The 16,154-nt window shown below is 45.1% G+C and overlaps 1 protein-coding gene across 1 annotated transcript in view; it reads right to left on the bottom strand.

The window, feature by feature from the left end:
• Mib1 (MIB E3 ubiquitin protein ligase 1) overlaps positions 1 to 16,154 on the bottom strand; it is a 110,264-nt gene that overhangs the window by 50,509 nt on the left and 43,601 nt on the right. Inside the window, exons 5-9 of the mRNA XM_045134689.1 lie at positions 13,416 to 13,482; positions 11,095 to 11,299; positions 7,042 to 7,225; positions 3,068 to 3,212; positions 764 to 897 (exon numbers count right to left, since the gene is read on the bottom strand). Of these exons, the coding sequence (XP_044990624.1) occupies positions 764 to 897; positions 3,068 to 3,212; positions 7,042 to 7,225; positions 11,095 to 11,299; positions 13,416 to 13,482 (735 nt within the window). The remainder of the gene's footprint in view (positions 1 to 763; positions 898 to 3,067; positions 3,213 to 7,041; positions 7,226 to 11,094; positions 11,300 to 13,415; positions 13,483 to 16,154) is intronic.

The raw sequence follows: 16,154 nt of genomic DNA, 5'->3' as shown, positions 1-16,154 counted from the left end.
CTGCGTTCACACAGGTGAACACACACACACATAAACAAAAACAAATCACATGAAAACATTCATTTTGTTTGGTGGGCTTTTTTTTTTTTTTAAGCAGGGTCTCACTCTATCCCAGGGTGGTCTGAACAGAACTCACTCTGTAGCCCCAGGGGCCTTGAACTCACAGTAATCCTCCTACTTCATCCTCCAGAATTCTGGGACTAAAGGTCTAAAGGCATGCACGATCATTCCTGGCTTTTCAAAAAGTTGTTTGAAATATTGATGCTGGGGGAGATTGCCCAATGGTTAGAGGCACGTGCCTGAAAAGCCTGCTGGCCCAGACTCAATTCCCCAAGCAGCCATGTAAAGATGTATGCCACATTGGACACAAGCCAGATGCATGAAGAGGAGCATGCCCCTGGAGTTCGTGTGCAGTGAGAAGAGGCTCTGGTGTGCTCACTCCGTCTCTCTGTACATAGACAGACAGACAGACAGACAGATAGATGGATGGATGGATGATAGATTAGATACATAGAAAGATAGATGACTGAAAGATATAGATGGATGGAAGGAAGGAATGAACAAACGAACGAAGGAACAAAGGAAGGAAGGACAAAAGGAAAGAAGGAGAAAAGGAAGGAAGGAAGAGAGGAAGGAAGGAAGGAAGGAAGGAAGGAAGGAAGGAAGGAAGGAAGGAAGGAAGGAAGGAAGGAGAAAGGAAGGCTGTTCAGCACAAGGTCACTAAACTACTCTGTCTGTGCTTCTCTATTTCTGGAATGCTCACATCCACATCTGGCCGCTTTAGCAAATCTTCCACTTTGGCCACATCTCCATTAGCAGCCGCTTTAACCAGCTCTTCATTGAGGTCACCAGACTCTTGTGTTTCAAACAACTTCTTCAGAAGCTGGGAGAGTCTTTCTGCAAAGCATCAAACAAAGCTGTTAACCAAGAGCATATAACACCCATAGTTCCACAGCCTCCTCCTACCTAGCTTATTAGTTCCAAACTTAATGGTATTTCTACTGAACTACAGATAACTAATTACCCACATAAGCTGTAACACTATCTTATCAAGCTGCATTAAATTCAAACTTGGAAATATTTTAAGTGTCTTCAGTTCATGTGTCTCAAGTTTTCACTACAGAAAGACATAAAACATATAAAAACATATGAAAATAACTTAAGGTGGGTGTGGTGACACACGCCTTTAATCCCAGCACTTGGGAGGTAGAGGTAGGAGGATCACCATGAGTTTGAGGCCACTCTGAGACTCCGTAGTGAATTCCAGGCCAGCCTGGGCTAGAGTGAAACCCTACCTTGAAAAACCAAAAAAATAAAAATAATAATAACTTAAGAGGGGCTGGAGAGATGGCTTAGCGGTTAAGCGCTTGCCTATGAAGCCTAAGGACCCCGGTTCGAGGCTCAATTCCCCAGGACCCACGTTAGCCAGATGCACAAGGGGGCACAGGCATCTCGAGTTCATTCACAGTGGCTGGAAGCCCTGGCATACCCATTCTTTCTCTCTCTCTTTCTCTGTCAAATAAACAAAAATAAAATATTTTTTAAAAAAACTTAAGATCTAGACATTATGTCATAGATATTGTGAGTGAACACAGTAGCATGAGAACACAATCACAGAAATGTCCTTCCAGGTTTTGAGCATACCTTAGTGACTACCGGAGCTCAAGAATACAGAGCTTATCATATATTCAGCAGATCGACAGTTAATATTCAAAAACAATGTAAATCTCTACAGTATATAGGAACATATTTTAGGGGTGTAGTAGAGAGCCTTGGGTCACTGAGATGAACTTCTAAACCAGGCACAGTTATGGAGGACAGGGTATTTACTGAAGCTTACAGATCTAGGGACAGTTCCATAACAGCAGAAGTTGGCCTGTTTCACAGGTCCAAGCAGAGAGAGAGAGAGAGAGAATGGTCACAAGCCAAAACCCAAAAGCCACACCTCAAACAAGCCCACTTCAGGACGTCCAGGCAGAACTCAGGTACTTTGTGTATCTTTAGACTGGAATTTCAAATCCACCACCACACTTTAGGGCAAGAACCCAAGATCTGCCCAGTGACACCTCCTCCAGCCAGGTGGCTGAGGATCTAAATTACAGGGTTTAATAAAATCCTGAATATACTGGGGGGCATCCATTTTAGAGGAGCCCGTGTGGGACAGCTTGGGATCTACCCCTGCCTCAGGGCCGGCAAGCTCCCTAAAACGGCAGCCACTGCTTCCCCATACTCACATTCACCAACACATACGACTCGGCTATATTCGACAACAAAACAACATTGGGTTGGAGCTTGGGAGATGGCTTAGCAGTTAAGGCATTTGCCTGCAAAGCCTAAGGACCCAGGTTCAATTCCCCAGGATCCAGATGCACATGGTGGCACATGCATCTAGGTTCATCTGCAAGGGCTAGAGGCTCTGGTGTGCCCATTCTCCCCTTCCCTCTCCCCTGCCTCCTCCCTTCTTTCTCTCTCAAATAAATAAAACGAAAAGAAAACAACACAGGGCTGAATATATAATACAACCCTTTCACAGGTTTTTTTCTAAATCAAGTACTACAGAAGGTGCCAAGTTACACTCTTTATTTCTTGTAGTTATTGAAAAGCAAGCTGGTGCAAGTGACAAATGACAAAGTGGGCCAGGTCCACATAAACTGAGAGCAGGAAGGTTATTAATTATCCTTCACTCTTCCGCTTTGCATGGTGTAACCAATCATGGCGCCACGTAACCACAGGGCAAAATCCGCTATCACTTGATTGAAACGTTAAGCACCCTCCCAAGTTACAGCAGTGAAGGAGAGACACGGCAGAAAGCGATACAAAAACGACCTAACATTTCTCATTTTTCATTTTTAAGACAGGGAAAGGAAAAATAAGAAAAAAGAGCGGGGAGGAAGAGAAGGGAAGCCACTAACGAAAGTTGACAGGGTGGTCAACATTCAAGCGAGCCTGTGTAATCCAGGAGAAAGCTAGCAACAGACAAGATACTCTAAGTACGGGAACCGGGGCCTTAACAAAGGCTCTACGGTAAACTGTGTCACTTGTAGTAAAGAAACAGCACGTGACGTACCGCCAGATGCGTTGCTGATGGCCGATCCTGCAGATGCCACCTTGGACACGGCTGCGGGATTGTAGGTCCAGGATGTCCCGCACACTTCCACCTTCAAATCACTGTCTGAGTAAATCTGCTGCACTCGGCCAACTTTACCTAAAGTCTTCAGAAAGAAAGGAAATCAGACTCACCTTTGCAAGCTTCAAGTACACAATTCAAAGCCAAGCACTACTTCTTGTCTTACGCGTTCTGCGTAAGTGTTCATTTGACGTTTTCTCAATTTTAAAACTTTTGAAAGATACCCATACTCAAATGGGATATTAGTTCCAAACTTAAATGTATTTTTAACATTTTAAATCCCTCCACAAGAACATAAAAGATAAATCAGACGTTGTAATAAAGACTATGATGGCCATAAAAGTCCATAAAGATCATCAAGACTCCTTTTTTTTTTTTAATTTTTTATTTATTTATTTGAGAGTGACAGACACAGAGAGAAAGACAGATAGAGGGAGAGAGAGAGAGGATGGGCGTGCCAGGGCTTCCAGCCTCTGCAAACAAACTCCAGACGCGTGCGCCCCCTTGTGCATCTGGCTAACGTGGGACCTGGAGAAGCGAGCCTCGAACCAGGGTCCTTAGGCTTCACAGGCAAGCGCTTAACCACTAAGCCATCTCTCCAGCCCTCAAGACTCCTTTTTTGACCCACAGGACACACTTTGAGAACTTGCAACTGAAGTCATCCAAACACAATAATCAGTACAGCTAATACGAGAAATGATTTCTAAGACACCACTTAGTCCCAAAAGGGTCAAGCTCCTATCTTTATTTAAAAAAAAAAAATCTTTTTTCAGGCTGGAGAGATGGCTTAGCAGTTAAGGCACTTGCCTGCAAAGGCAAAGGACCCAGGTTCGATTCCCCAGGACCCATGTAAGCCAGATGCACAAGGGCCTTGCACATGCATTTGGAGTTGTTTGCAGTGGCTACAACCCCTGGCATTCCCATTCTCTATCTGTCTCTCTTCTCTTTTCTCTTCTCTCCTCTCTTCTCTTCTCTTCTCTCTTCTCCTCTCTTCTCTCTCTCTCTCTCTCCTTACAAATAAATAAATATTTTTGAAAAAAAAAATCTTTTTTCACCGGGCGTGGTGGTGCACACCTTTATCCCAGTACTAGGAAACAGAGGCAGGAGGAATGCCATGAGTTTGAGGCCACAATGATACTACATAGTGAGTTCCAGGTCAGCCTGGTCAAGAATGAGACCTACCTCAAAAAAAACAAAAAAATAAAATTAATTAATTAATTTTTAAAATTTCAAATGATTCCAAAACAGAAGTGTGCATAAAAATAGCATGTATATGGGCTAGAGAGATGGCTTAGTGGTTAAGCGCTTGCCTGTGAAGCCTAAGGACCCCAGTTCGAGGCTCGGTACCCCAGGACCCACGTTAGCCAGATGCACAAGGGGGCGCACGCATCTGGAGTTCGTTTGCAGTGGCTGGAAGCCCTGGTGCGCCCATTCTCTCTCTATCTGTGTCTCTCCCTCTCTCTCTCTCTGTCACTCTCAAATAAATAAATAAAAATGAACAAAAAATATTTTTAAAAAATAACATGTATATAAAATATATAGAATAATGGGCCTGAGGAGATGGCTTGCAAACCCTGCCAGCCCAGGTTCAATACCCCAGTACCCACACAGAATGAAAACCCCAAGGTCCACCTCGGTTACCAGCAAGACATCACCTCACAAAGATCCTACAACATTTCCGCACGGCACCACCAGCTGCAGACCAACTGTTCAAAGCACACAGGCCTATGGGGGACATTTCCCATTCAAACTACAACAGGAACCTTTTAGTTTTAACTTTATAGTTTATCCTTTTTATTTTTTCAGAGCCTTATGTAGCCTTGGCTGACCTCCAATTCTCTCCAGAGCCAAGGATGAGCGTGAACTTCTGATCCTCCTTCCTTTACATGCCAATACTAAGATCACGTATGGGCACTGCCATGCCTGGTGTATGTCGTGCTGGGGAACTGAAGCCATGGTGGAGGTCCTGTTTGTTTGTTTGGTTGGTTGGTTGGTTTTATTTATTTTATTTTTTTTTAATTTATTCTTTTTGGTTTTCCAAAGTAGGGTCTAGCTCTAACCCAGGTTGGCCTGGAATTCACTCAGTACTCTCAGGGTGGCCTTGAACTCACAGCTATCCTCCTACCTCTACCCCTGAGTGCTGGGCTTAAAGGCATGAGCCACCATGCCCAGCTCAAGGTTTTGTGCACTCTAGGAAAACATTCTAACAACTGAGCAACATCCCAGCCCCTATTGTTGTTCTTTTTTAATATAAACTTTGTATCGTCTGAGTAGCTAAGTCATACTAATCCTGTTATATAAATACATATATATATTTACTCTTTCTTTTAAAGAACTCATATAGATCAAATCACAGTATGTTCACAAGTGAAAATTCTCAATTAAAAAGAATAAAGGTGGGCTGGAGAGATGGCTTAGCAGTTAAGCGCTTGCCTGTGAAGCCTAAGGACCCCGGTTCGAGGCTCGGTTCCCCAGGTCCCACGTTAGCCAGATGCACAAGGGGGCGCACGCGTCTGGAGTTCCTTTGCAGAGGCTGGAGGCCCTGGCGCGCCCATTCTCTCTCTCTCCCTCTATCTGTCTTTCTCTCTGTGTCCGTCGCTCTCAAATAAATAAATTTAAAAAAAAAAAAAAAAAGAATAAAGGTGAAACAGCCCTAAAGCCTAAAAGATACATTGCATGAGCTGAAATACCTGCTGAGGAAGTAAGGCAAGGACGGATGGACGGAGGGAGACACGGGGCAGGAAGAAAGCAGGAGAAACCAAACAGGAAGAGAGAAAGCTAGTTAGGACAGAAAACCAAGGTTGAAGCAGGCGTGGTGGTGCACATCTCTAATCGCAGCACTCGAGGCAGAAGCAGCCTGAGACTCCATAATGAACTCCAGGTCAGCCTGGGCTACAGTGAGACCCTACCTTGAAAAAGGAGGGGAAGGGGGGAGGGACGGGGAGGGAGAGAGGGAGAGGGAAGTTGTCCAGGGGAGTGCTGGGCAACACAGGGGGGACGGGACAGGAAGTACGCGGGGCAGGAAGGGGCAGGAGCACAAGTGAGGTCACAAAGGATGAACAGCTGGGACAGAGCTGGAAGTAGGTAAGAAACGAAACAAGGTAGCACTGGAGGGAACAAAAGGACAGCGTGCAGGCGAGACGAAGGGGGAATGACTTGGTTGTGGCTGAAACACGTACTGACTTTAACAATCAAGCTGTGCCCCTCGAGAGCAAGGAGCAAGCCCACTGCCGGACACGGCTGAGCGGCTCCGCGCGGGGAGACCCAGCCAGCCTCCCGGGCTGCTGCCTCGCGCCGAGACTGGATGACCACGTCCTCGGCTCCAATCCAAGGACACCACGGCCTGTCCTCCATGCACAGCATACCAGGAAGACCATCCAGAGCCCTGTCGCAACCTTTCCAGGCTGCTGGACTGGCGTCCATTAGACAACAGAAGGCATGACTAGGCACATCTCATTCCCAGTTCTAGAAAAGTTTTTGGCCAATTTGGTTTCTGTCGCAGTCAGCTTCATGTCGCTGGGACAGACAGCCGACGGGAAGCAGCCGATGGAAGGAGAGGGTTTCTCGCAAGCTTCCGGAATGCAGGGAAGCACCATGAGTGGTGGAAAAAGCTGGCTCACATCTGCACCCTCAACAGACAGAAGCAGCAGGGCAGCACCCAGCTCAACCGCCAGAGCTCCAACTTCTCTCCACCCACCTCAGGGCTGGACTCGAGACCCCCCCCCCAGTGACCCCCCCCCCCACACACACAGCAGGGCTCTGCCTGCTAGGGGCTCAAGTCGCAAGTTCAATCCTAATAAAACACCTCAGTCTACGGGCCATACACCCAAACTATCACATCCAAACCACCGTGGTCTCAAAAATACATCATAAGGAACCATACACTGTCTAGCTGCAAACTACTTCATACTTACTGGAAGCATCGCTTCAGCCCATTCGCCATGCCCTCGTTGCAGAAGTTTAATCCTCTCCAGGTCATAGCAAACTTGCACAAGATCGCCCACTTGAAACTGCGAAGTGCCTCCCTCTGCTCCCTGTGCAGCGTCCCCGCTCCGGACAATGTTGGCTTTGGTGAGAACAGCGGGATTGAAGGTCCACCTACCAGAGCAAAGCCAAGACTCAAAACAGGCAAGGGCTGGAAAGATGACTTAGAGGTTAAGCGCTGGTCTGTGAAGCCTAAGGACCTGGGTTCGAGGCTCAATTCCCCAGGACCCACGTTAGCCAGATGCACAAGAGGGCGCATGCGTCTGGAATTCGTTTGCAGTGACTGGAGGCCCTGGCATACCCATTCTCTCTCTTCCCCCCCTTCTGTGTGAAATAAATAAATAAATAAAAATAAAACATTTTTGAAAAAGAATGAAAACATTGGGCTGGGGAAATAGTTCAGCAGTTAAGGTGCTTGCATGCAAAGTCTAACAACCCAGGCTCCATCCCCTAGTACCCACATAAAGCTAGATGCACAAAGTAGCACGTGCACGTGTCTGGAGTTCATGCGCAGTGGCTAGAGACCCTGGCTCACCCATTCTCTCCTCTCTGTCTCTCCACCCCACCCCCTCTCTGCTTGCAAATAAATAAACTGAAATTGATAAATTAAAAAAGGGGGTCTGAGCCAGGCATGGTGGCACATGCTTTTAATCCCAGCACTTGGGAGGCACAGGTAAGAGGATTGCCATGAGTTTGAGGCCACTCTGTGACTACATAGTGAATTCCAGAGCCTGGACTTACTTATTTGAGAGAGAATGGGCTCACCAGGGCCTTCCACCACTGCAAATGAACTCCAGATGCATATGCCACCCTGTGCCTACGGCTTTATGTGGCTACTAAGGAATCAAATCTGGGTCATTAGGCTTTAATGGCAAGTACCTCTATTGCTGAGCCACCTCTCCAGCCCAAGCTTATCTCTTTTTTTTAATATTTTATTTCACTTATTTATTTGAGTGAGAAAGAGAGAGGGAGAGGGAGAGAGATAATGGGCTACCAGGGCCTCCAGCCACTGCAAAGGAACTCCTGATGTGTGCGCCCCCTTGTGCATCTGGCTAATGGGGGTCCTGAGGTCTTTTGACTTTGCAGGCAAACGCCTTAACTGCTAAGCCATCCCTCCAGCCCATTTATCTTTTTTTAAAAATAACTTGACTGAGATGTACTTCACTCATGTTGCAGTTCACCTATTTAAAGTGGCTTCAAGCACATTAAGAGTTGGAAAGCAAACCCTACTACCCTATTTCATTTTTGCTACCACATAGAGACAGCCCCCGACTACCCGAAGTCACTCTGCCACCCCCTCCTCTAGTTACTACATAATCAATAATATATGCTTCCCAGTTCTGTGCACTCACGTATTCCAGACATTTTATCAAGAAAAAAAGTCACAAGAATGTAATAACCTCTGGCTGACTTCTTTTCCTCAGCAAAACGCTTTTGAGACTCATCTAAGCCGCATTATCTGGGAGCACTCTATCCCACTGTACAGAACTTCCACACAGTAACTGAGGCACTCGAGTCGCCTCCGCTTTCGGGCTCTGATGAAAAAGGCTTCGGCAGCAGTCTTACACCGCTCTCTGCGGATGCACTCCCAGCTCCCTTGGGTGTATGTGCCTGAGGGCAGGAGCTGGTTCACATAGTAACTGAACATTCTGAGAAACTACCTAACTGCTTTCCACAGTGTGGCCCCCGTTTTCCAGGGCTCCGAGCAATTTATGGCAACCCCAATTTCTCCATATCCTCAACAACACTTATTACCTGTCTTTTCCATTCAACCCCTCAGAGCACAGCAGATGAAGTACAACCTCACTATGACTTCTACCTGTATTTCCCTCCTAACACCCCGTGTGTGGAACAGCATCTCACTGCAGTTCTGAACTGCTCTTCCCTAGTAACAAGCACCTGTCCTGTGTATTCCCAACAGAACTACGTTCCCACAGAGTGGACCTACTCAAGCCCTAACCTTCACTGAACTGTTTAGAGACAGGATCAACAGGGAGGTTAATACGGGTAGGTTCCTAATCTAACAGGACTGGCATCCTTGGTGAAAGAGATGAAGGTGTGGCGCACACCTTTAATCCCAGCACTCAGCACGCAAAGGTAGGAGGATCACCGTGAGTTCGAGGCCACCCTGAGAATACATAGTGAATTCCAGGGCTAGAGAGAGACCCTACCTCAAAAAAGCAAAAAATAAGAGAGAGAGAGATGAAGGTGACCATCAATAAACTAGAAGAAATGCCTCGCCAGAAAGAAACTCAAAACAGCTTGTCTGACCTCTAGATGCGTAAGAAAATCTGTTTCTTTAGTCTGCACATCTTTATTATGATATCCACGGGCACCTCATACCACAAGGCTCACTGCCATCTCTGAAGCTTCTTTGGAAAAATGTCTAATCAAATCCTTTGCCCAGTATTCAGTTGTTTTTCATTGTTGAATTTTAAATATTTTGTGTATTTTACATATTCTATTACAAGTCCCTTAACAGTCATATAGTTTTCAAGTTTCTCCCATTCCACTCTTTTGAAACAAAAACTGTTTGACTCTGATGAACTCCAAGAACATGAGATATCTTTTCCTTTATGTGTGGCTTCTTTTTCCGACTTGCATGTGTGAGGGGCGTGCCCACACATGCCAGGGCGCCCTGTGCCTGGCACCACTCAGTGGGTGACCTCAGAACTGAACCTGTGTCTTCTTTACTTGCTCTCAATAGTGTTCTGCAATCTCAGTGTGTAATCCAACCTCTTCTTGATTAAATTGATTCTTCAGTATTTTAATTTGTGATGCACTTATAAATGGAACTATTTTCTTTTTTTTTTTTTTTTTGGTTTTTCAAGGTAGGGTTTACTCTAGCCAAGGCTGACCTAGAATTCACTATGTAGGCTGAGGATGGCCTTGAACTCACGGCAATTCTACCTCTGCCTCCCAAGTGCTGGGATTAAAGGCGTGCACCACCACGCCCAGCTTTTGGAACTGGTTTCTGGATTTCATTTATAGATTGCTTATTGCTACTCTACAAAAAAACAAGCATTTTACATGTATGATCTTCAGTCCTCTAACTTGCTAAGTCATCTGTAGTTCCATAGGCTGTTCTAGTTGGGTGGGTGGGTTGGCTGCGGTTTTGGTTTTGGGGACAGTGTCACTAGTGCCAGCCTCGTGGAGGCTGAACTGCAGACACACCTCGCCACACGCAGCCTTGTTGCTGTCAGTGTTGGTGCCTGAGTCCCCAAATACGAGATTGTGACATGTGCAAAGGCGTTTCCAATGTCACTGTACTCATTCACCTCACAGTGACTCAACCCAGCATGAACAAAACTTTTGCCTGTACATAGACCGCACGCTAATATAATGTATTCTACTCTTGAAGGAAAAATTAAAAGTGTATGGACTATTTTTATTGTTTTGCTATAATTTCTTGAGGCTCTGTAGCCCACCCTGAACTGGAACTCACTAGATGACCCAGGCCGGCTTTAAAGTCACAGCAATCCTCCTATCCCAAGGCTGGGCTTAGAGACTTGAGCCATCACATCTGGCTAAATAGGTAGATTTTATCCTAAAGAGACTCCTATAAATGCACTTGCACAACACGCACACTTTTTGCTTGTTCCTCTCTGCCTTGCTGGCATGCTCTGGACTCTACCACGGAAGAGCTAACTATTGTAAGGCTTTGATTACATCACACCGTTTACTTTCCAACTTTGTCATTGTGAAGTATCAAGAAATACTACCAACTGAGCTGGAGAGATGGCTTAGCGGTTAAGCGCTTGCCTGTGAAGCCTAAGGATCCTGGTTCGAGGCTCGGTTCCCCAGGTCCCACGTTAGCCAGGTGCACAAGGGGGCGCATGCATCTGGAGTTCGTTTGCAGAGGCTGGAAGCCCTGGCGTGCCCATTCTCTCTCTCTCCCTCTATCTGTCTTTCTCTCTGTGTCTGTCACTCTCAAATAAATAAATAAATAAATAAAATTTAAAAAAAAAAGAAATACTACCAACCTATTGCCACTTGGATACTGGACTACAATGTCATGATCTTCATCAATGCCACAAACAGTTCCAGTGGTAGTTAAAGTCTCAAACATTCCATCGGTCCATCCTCCATGACCATGCTGCAGAGACTGCACAATTTCTAGGTCGAGATCTATATTTACCAGATCACCAATCTGCAAGCCACCGGGATTCCTGTTGCCATTCTGCTCACCTAATCGAAGGGGAGATGAACAGAGAAGACAGGGTCACAACAACACACAAGCAAGCGTGTCTTCACATGCGTGACAACTAACTCAGTCTCTAGAGGCACCATTTCATTTTTTCTTTAATCAGTGGTAGTTTCTGCCTAAGTCTGTTCATTTCATCCAGTTTACCTCATTTGTTGGCCAAGGATTATTCATGGTATTACCTTACAATCTTTTTCTATGCAATAGTTCATTTTTTTTAACTGGCACATAATAAATGATGCATATTCTTGGGCTGGAGAGATGGCTTAGGGGTTAAGACACTTGCCAGTGAAGCCTAAGGACCCAAGCTAAATTCCCCAGCACCCACATAAGCCAGATACACATGGATAAAATAAATATCCTTAAATAAAATAATAATTATTATGCATATCCCTGAAACACAATGTGATGTCATGTGCTATTTCAATATAGTATCCAATGTGAAATGATCAAATCAGAATAGTTACATACCTATCGCCTTAAATGTCTGTCCTGTCTGTAGTGATCTCACTCAAACTTCCCTCCTCTAGCTATGTTGAAATATACAACACATTGCTATTAACTATAGTCAGCCTACAAATCACCAGGACTTGTTCCTCTTGCCCAACTGCAATTTTGTACCCATTACCAACCTTCTCTTGCCACAACGTTTAACTTCCCTCCTCTAGCTATGTTGAAATATACAACACATTGCTATTAACTATAGTCAGCCTACAAATCACCAGGACTTGTTCCTCTTGCCCAACTGCAATTTTGTACCCATTACCAACCTTCTCTTGCCACAACGTTTTCAAACACCACAGTATTTTCAAAAAAGAATAGCACATAGGTCTTAAGAAGTCAGTGTGTGAGATTCTAGGAGTGAGAGTTGTATTTAAAATTCAGAAAGAAAGCAGGTATTACATTCAAAAAAATTAAGAACATGGGTTACAGATGCAGCTCAGTGATTCAGGACTTCCCTGCCAGGTACAAGAGACAGGATTTGATCTCACAACCGCAGGGGAAAAAAACTGTAGCAATGTGATGACTGGTTAAGAAGTGGGCAGAAGGACAATCTAGACCAGGCCAAGTCAAAATGCAGAGTTCTGGGTGATAAAAGTGTTCACGTCTCTGCATGGGTGACACTGGGCAAAGGATTTGATTAGTCATTTTTCCAAAGAAGAGGAAAAAGAGGACTAGGGCTGGGGAAATGGCTTAGTGGCTAAGGTATTTGTCTGTGAAGCCTAAGGACCTTGGTTCAATTCCCCAGGACCCACATAAGCCAGATGTACAATTGGAGGCCCTGACGTGCCCATTCTCTCTATCTGCCTATTTCTGTCTCTCTCTCTCCCTCTCAAATAAATAAAATGTTTTTAAAAAAATAGCAAAAACACTACATGAGCTTATCAAACACAGGTATTTTTCCTACATTTTCCTTTAAAAAAAGTTAAGCTGTGCTGCAAGAAAACTTCACTTTTTTTTGGCAAAAAGGCAAGTCAAATGGCTTAGAAAGGGGGAAACGCAGTTCATGTGCGAGAGAAAACGTGGAGACGGAAGAGAGTTTGGGTGTCTTGCTCCTGTTCTGAAGTGTTAATGCCACTCAGAATCATATTCCACATCACCCTGAGCTTGGAACTATTCTTTTGTCAGGTCAGTCATGCAAAAATTCTAAATTATCAGATTCTTCTCTCAGTACTGCACGAGAATGTTGATGTAACCTAATGCCATATTTTTCAATGGTGAAGTTTACAGCTAAATGAAAAATATCTTTTCCTCCTAGGCAGAGTCTCGCTGTAGCTCAGGCTGACCTGGAATTCACTATGGAGTCTCAGGCTGGCCTCAAACTCACAGCGATCCTCCCACCTCTGCCTCCCAAGTGCTGGGACCAAAGGCATGTGGCACCATGCCTGGCTTAAGAAAAACAACTGTAAATTATGACATAAATAACATCAATTCCATGATCTTATCACTCTTTCTGACCTTAAACAAATCATTAAAAAGGAACAAATACTTAAAACTAAAATGAAACACAGTATTTCTCTTTCATCAGTCCAACTTACAACAATGATTCTATGAACTCTGACCCATTACTTAGAAATGTGCTTAAATCTGCTAACTCACCAAGCACAGGGCAATGATCTCTGTAGAAAGAACCTCCTTTGGCATCCTGGACACACTTGAGATCAGACTAAGAAAAAAAAAATCAGAAAAATTACTCATGAATGCAGCACCTCAGACAGAGGGCACAAAGGCTAAAAGCGCTTGCACTTAAACGCAGGGCCTTTGGGGCTTCCCCGTAATCAACTAGGCGTGGTCGTGCATGCCTGTAACCCCAGTCCAAGGGAAAGGGGGGCTCAAAGAGCTTGCTGACCAACGGCAGCTCTGGAGGTCAGGTGGGGAGAGAAAACCTCAATGAAATATGTAGAAGAGCAATAAGAGAAGGATAGCTGACATCCTCCTCTGGCCTCAGCATCCACAGGCACGGGACGAGCACACCGGCGCACATACATGTGCACACAACACAGAACACACATCACACCTATACTACACAAACGCCAAGAAGTAAAAAATCTTCAGATGGTATGGCTCAATACGTGAAACAGGCAAAAGTTTCATTCCAAACATACTGCAGAGGAGTAGAGCTGAGTTAGTCACATTCAACAGTCAAGAATGAGTTGGCTTAGCGGTTAAGGTACATGCCTGTGAAGCCAAAGGACCCAGGTTCGATTCCCCAGTACCACTGCTTTCAAAAGCATTTGGTAGAGCCTGGGGAGATGGCTCAGTGGTTAAAGTACTTGCTTGCAAAGCCTGCTAGCCCAGGATCAGATTCCCCAGCACCCATGTAAAGTCAGACACAAAATGGTGCATACATCTAGTCTGGCCTTTAGGAAGTGAAAAGCACAGACCTCAAGGTCATCCTGACACCCCCCTCCACACACACACACACACACACACACACATGCTATGGGACACACTTTCCCCCAAATACACAAATAAATAAATAATTAAATCTGTCAAAAAATATATAACTGACCTTCTGACAGGTATCACTTCATTTACCTTTAACTTTTTAATTTTTTTGTTCATTTTTATTTATTTATTTATTTGAGAGCGACAGAGAGAGGAGGAGGCAGAGAGACACAGAGAGAGAGAGAGTGGGCGCGCCAGGGCTTCCAGCCTCTGCAAACGAACTCCAGACGCGTGCGCCCCCTTGTGCATCTGGCTAACGTGGGTCCTGGGGAATCAAGCCTCGAACCGGGGTCCTTAGGCTTCACAGGCAAGCGCTGAAGCGCTAAGCCATCTCTCCAGCCCCAACTTTTTAGTTTTAAATAAAAATAAATGAAAGCTCAATCTTTAGAGCTGGGAAGTGGGCTCACTGCTTGCTGTACAAGTCTCATAACCAGAGTTCAGATTCCCAGAACCCGCTCAGGCTGCATGCAAGCGGCCCAAGCATCTATCCTCCCACGGGGCCATCGACAGCAGGCAGCGCAGGGGAGTGCCGAAGCGCACAAGCAGCTAGTCCGGCATGTGCAGTGGCGAAACAGCGACAGAGACTCTGTCTCAACGAGGTGGAACAACTGACACCTCCAGGTTGTCCTACTTGACAGCACTTATTTACAAAATGAGCCCGGTTTTGCCTTGCGTATCTGTTAAGCTTGTTTGAGAAGATCAAATGAAATGAGATTTTTGGTAAACGTGTATTTATACTTGACTGTGTCATGCACATTTCCAACGCCAGGTATCTGTTATGGTTCTTTGCGTGATGTGTTTCTGAAAATACTGTGATGCTAACGACGTAGGCTGGTGTGCGCGTACATGTGCCCAAGCCACACAGCCTAAACTAGCTACTACTAACAAATTATCCAAGACTGACACCTGCGTAAATAGGAAAGGATGGAACCTAATCCAGGCTCCAGTCTTTATACAGTTCATTTTCCTCTCTACTTCACCTTTCTTCTTTACCTCACCATAACCTGGTTAACTGAAGTTCCTTCCCACCTATGTTTTATTAAAAAGAGTTTTAGCTGGGCGTGGTGGCGCACACCTTTAATCCCAGCACTTGGGAGGCAGAGGTGGGTGGATCGCCATGAGTTCGAGGCCACCCTGAGACTACATAGTAAGTTCCAGGTCAGCCTGGACTAGTGAGAGCCTACCTAAAAAAAAAAAAAAAAAATAGAATTTTATAAGGGCTGGAGGGATGACTTAGCACTTATTTGTCTGCAAAGCTGAAGGACCCAGGTTTGATTCCCCAGGACTCACATAAGCCAGATGCACAAGGGGGTGCATGCGTCTGAGGTTCATTTGCAGTGGCTGGAACCCTAACACAACCATTCTCTCTCTCTCTCCCTCCCTCCCTTTCTCCCTTTTTATGTCAAATAAATAAATAAAAATAAATTTTAAAAGATTTTTATAAGAAAACCTACCTCTATCATCTCTAGACTTTGAAAATATGAAAAATGAAAATATGAAAAAACTTCCTTAAAAATAGAGTTTTACTTCCGGGCATGGTGGTGCACACCTTTAATCCCAGCACTCGGGAGGCAGAGGTAGGAGGATTGCCGTGATTTCAAGGCCACCTCAGACTCCATAGTGAATTCCAGGTCAGCCTTGGCTAGAGTGAGACCCTACCTCAAAAAAGAAAAAAAAGAAAAAAGAAAAAAATAGTTTTAAAGGCTGGAGAGATGGCTTAGCAGTTAAGGTGCATGCCTGTGAAGCCAAAGGACCCAGGTTCAATTCCCCATTACCCATGTAAGCCAGATACACAAGGTGGAGCATGTGTCTGGAGTCCATTTGCAGTGGCTAGAGGCTCTGGCACTTCCATTCTCTCTATCTGCCTCTCTCTCTCTCTCAACAAATAAA

Source organism: Jaculus jaculus, chromosome 15, assembly GCF_020740685.1.
Source record: "Jaculus jaculus isolate mJacJac1 chromosome 15, mJacJac1.mat.Y.cur, whole genome shotgun sequence".
Taxonomy (NCBI): Eukaryota; Metazoa; Chordata; class Mammalia; order Rodentia; family Dipodidae; genus Jaculus; species Jaculus jaculus.
Note: the sequence above shows the minus strand (reverse complement) of the source record. Positions and strands in the feature narration are given on the sequence as shown.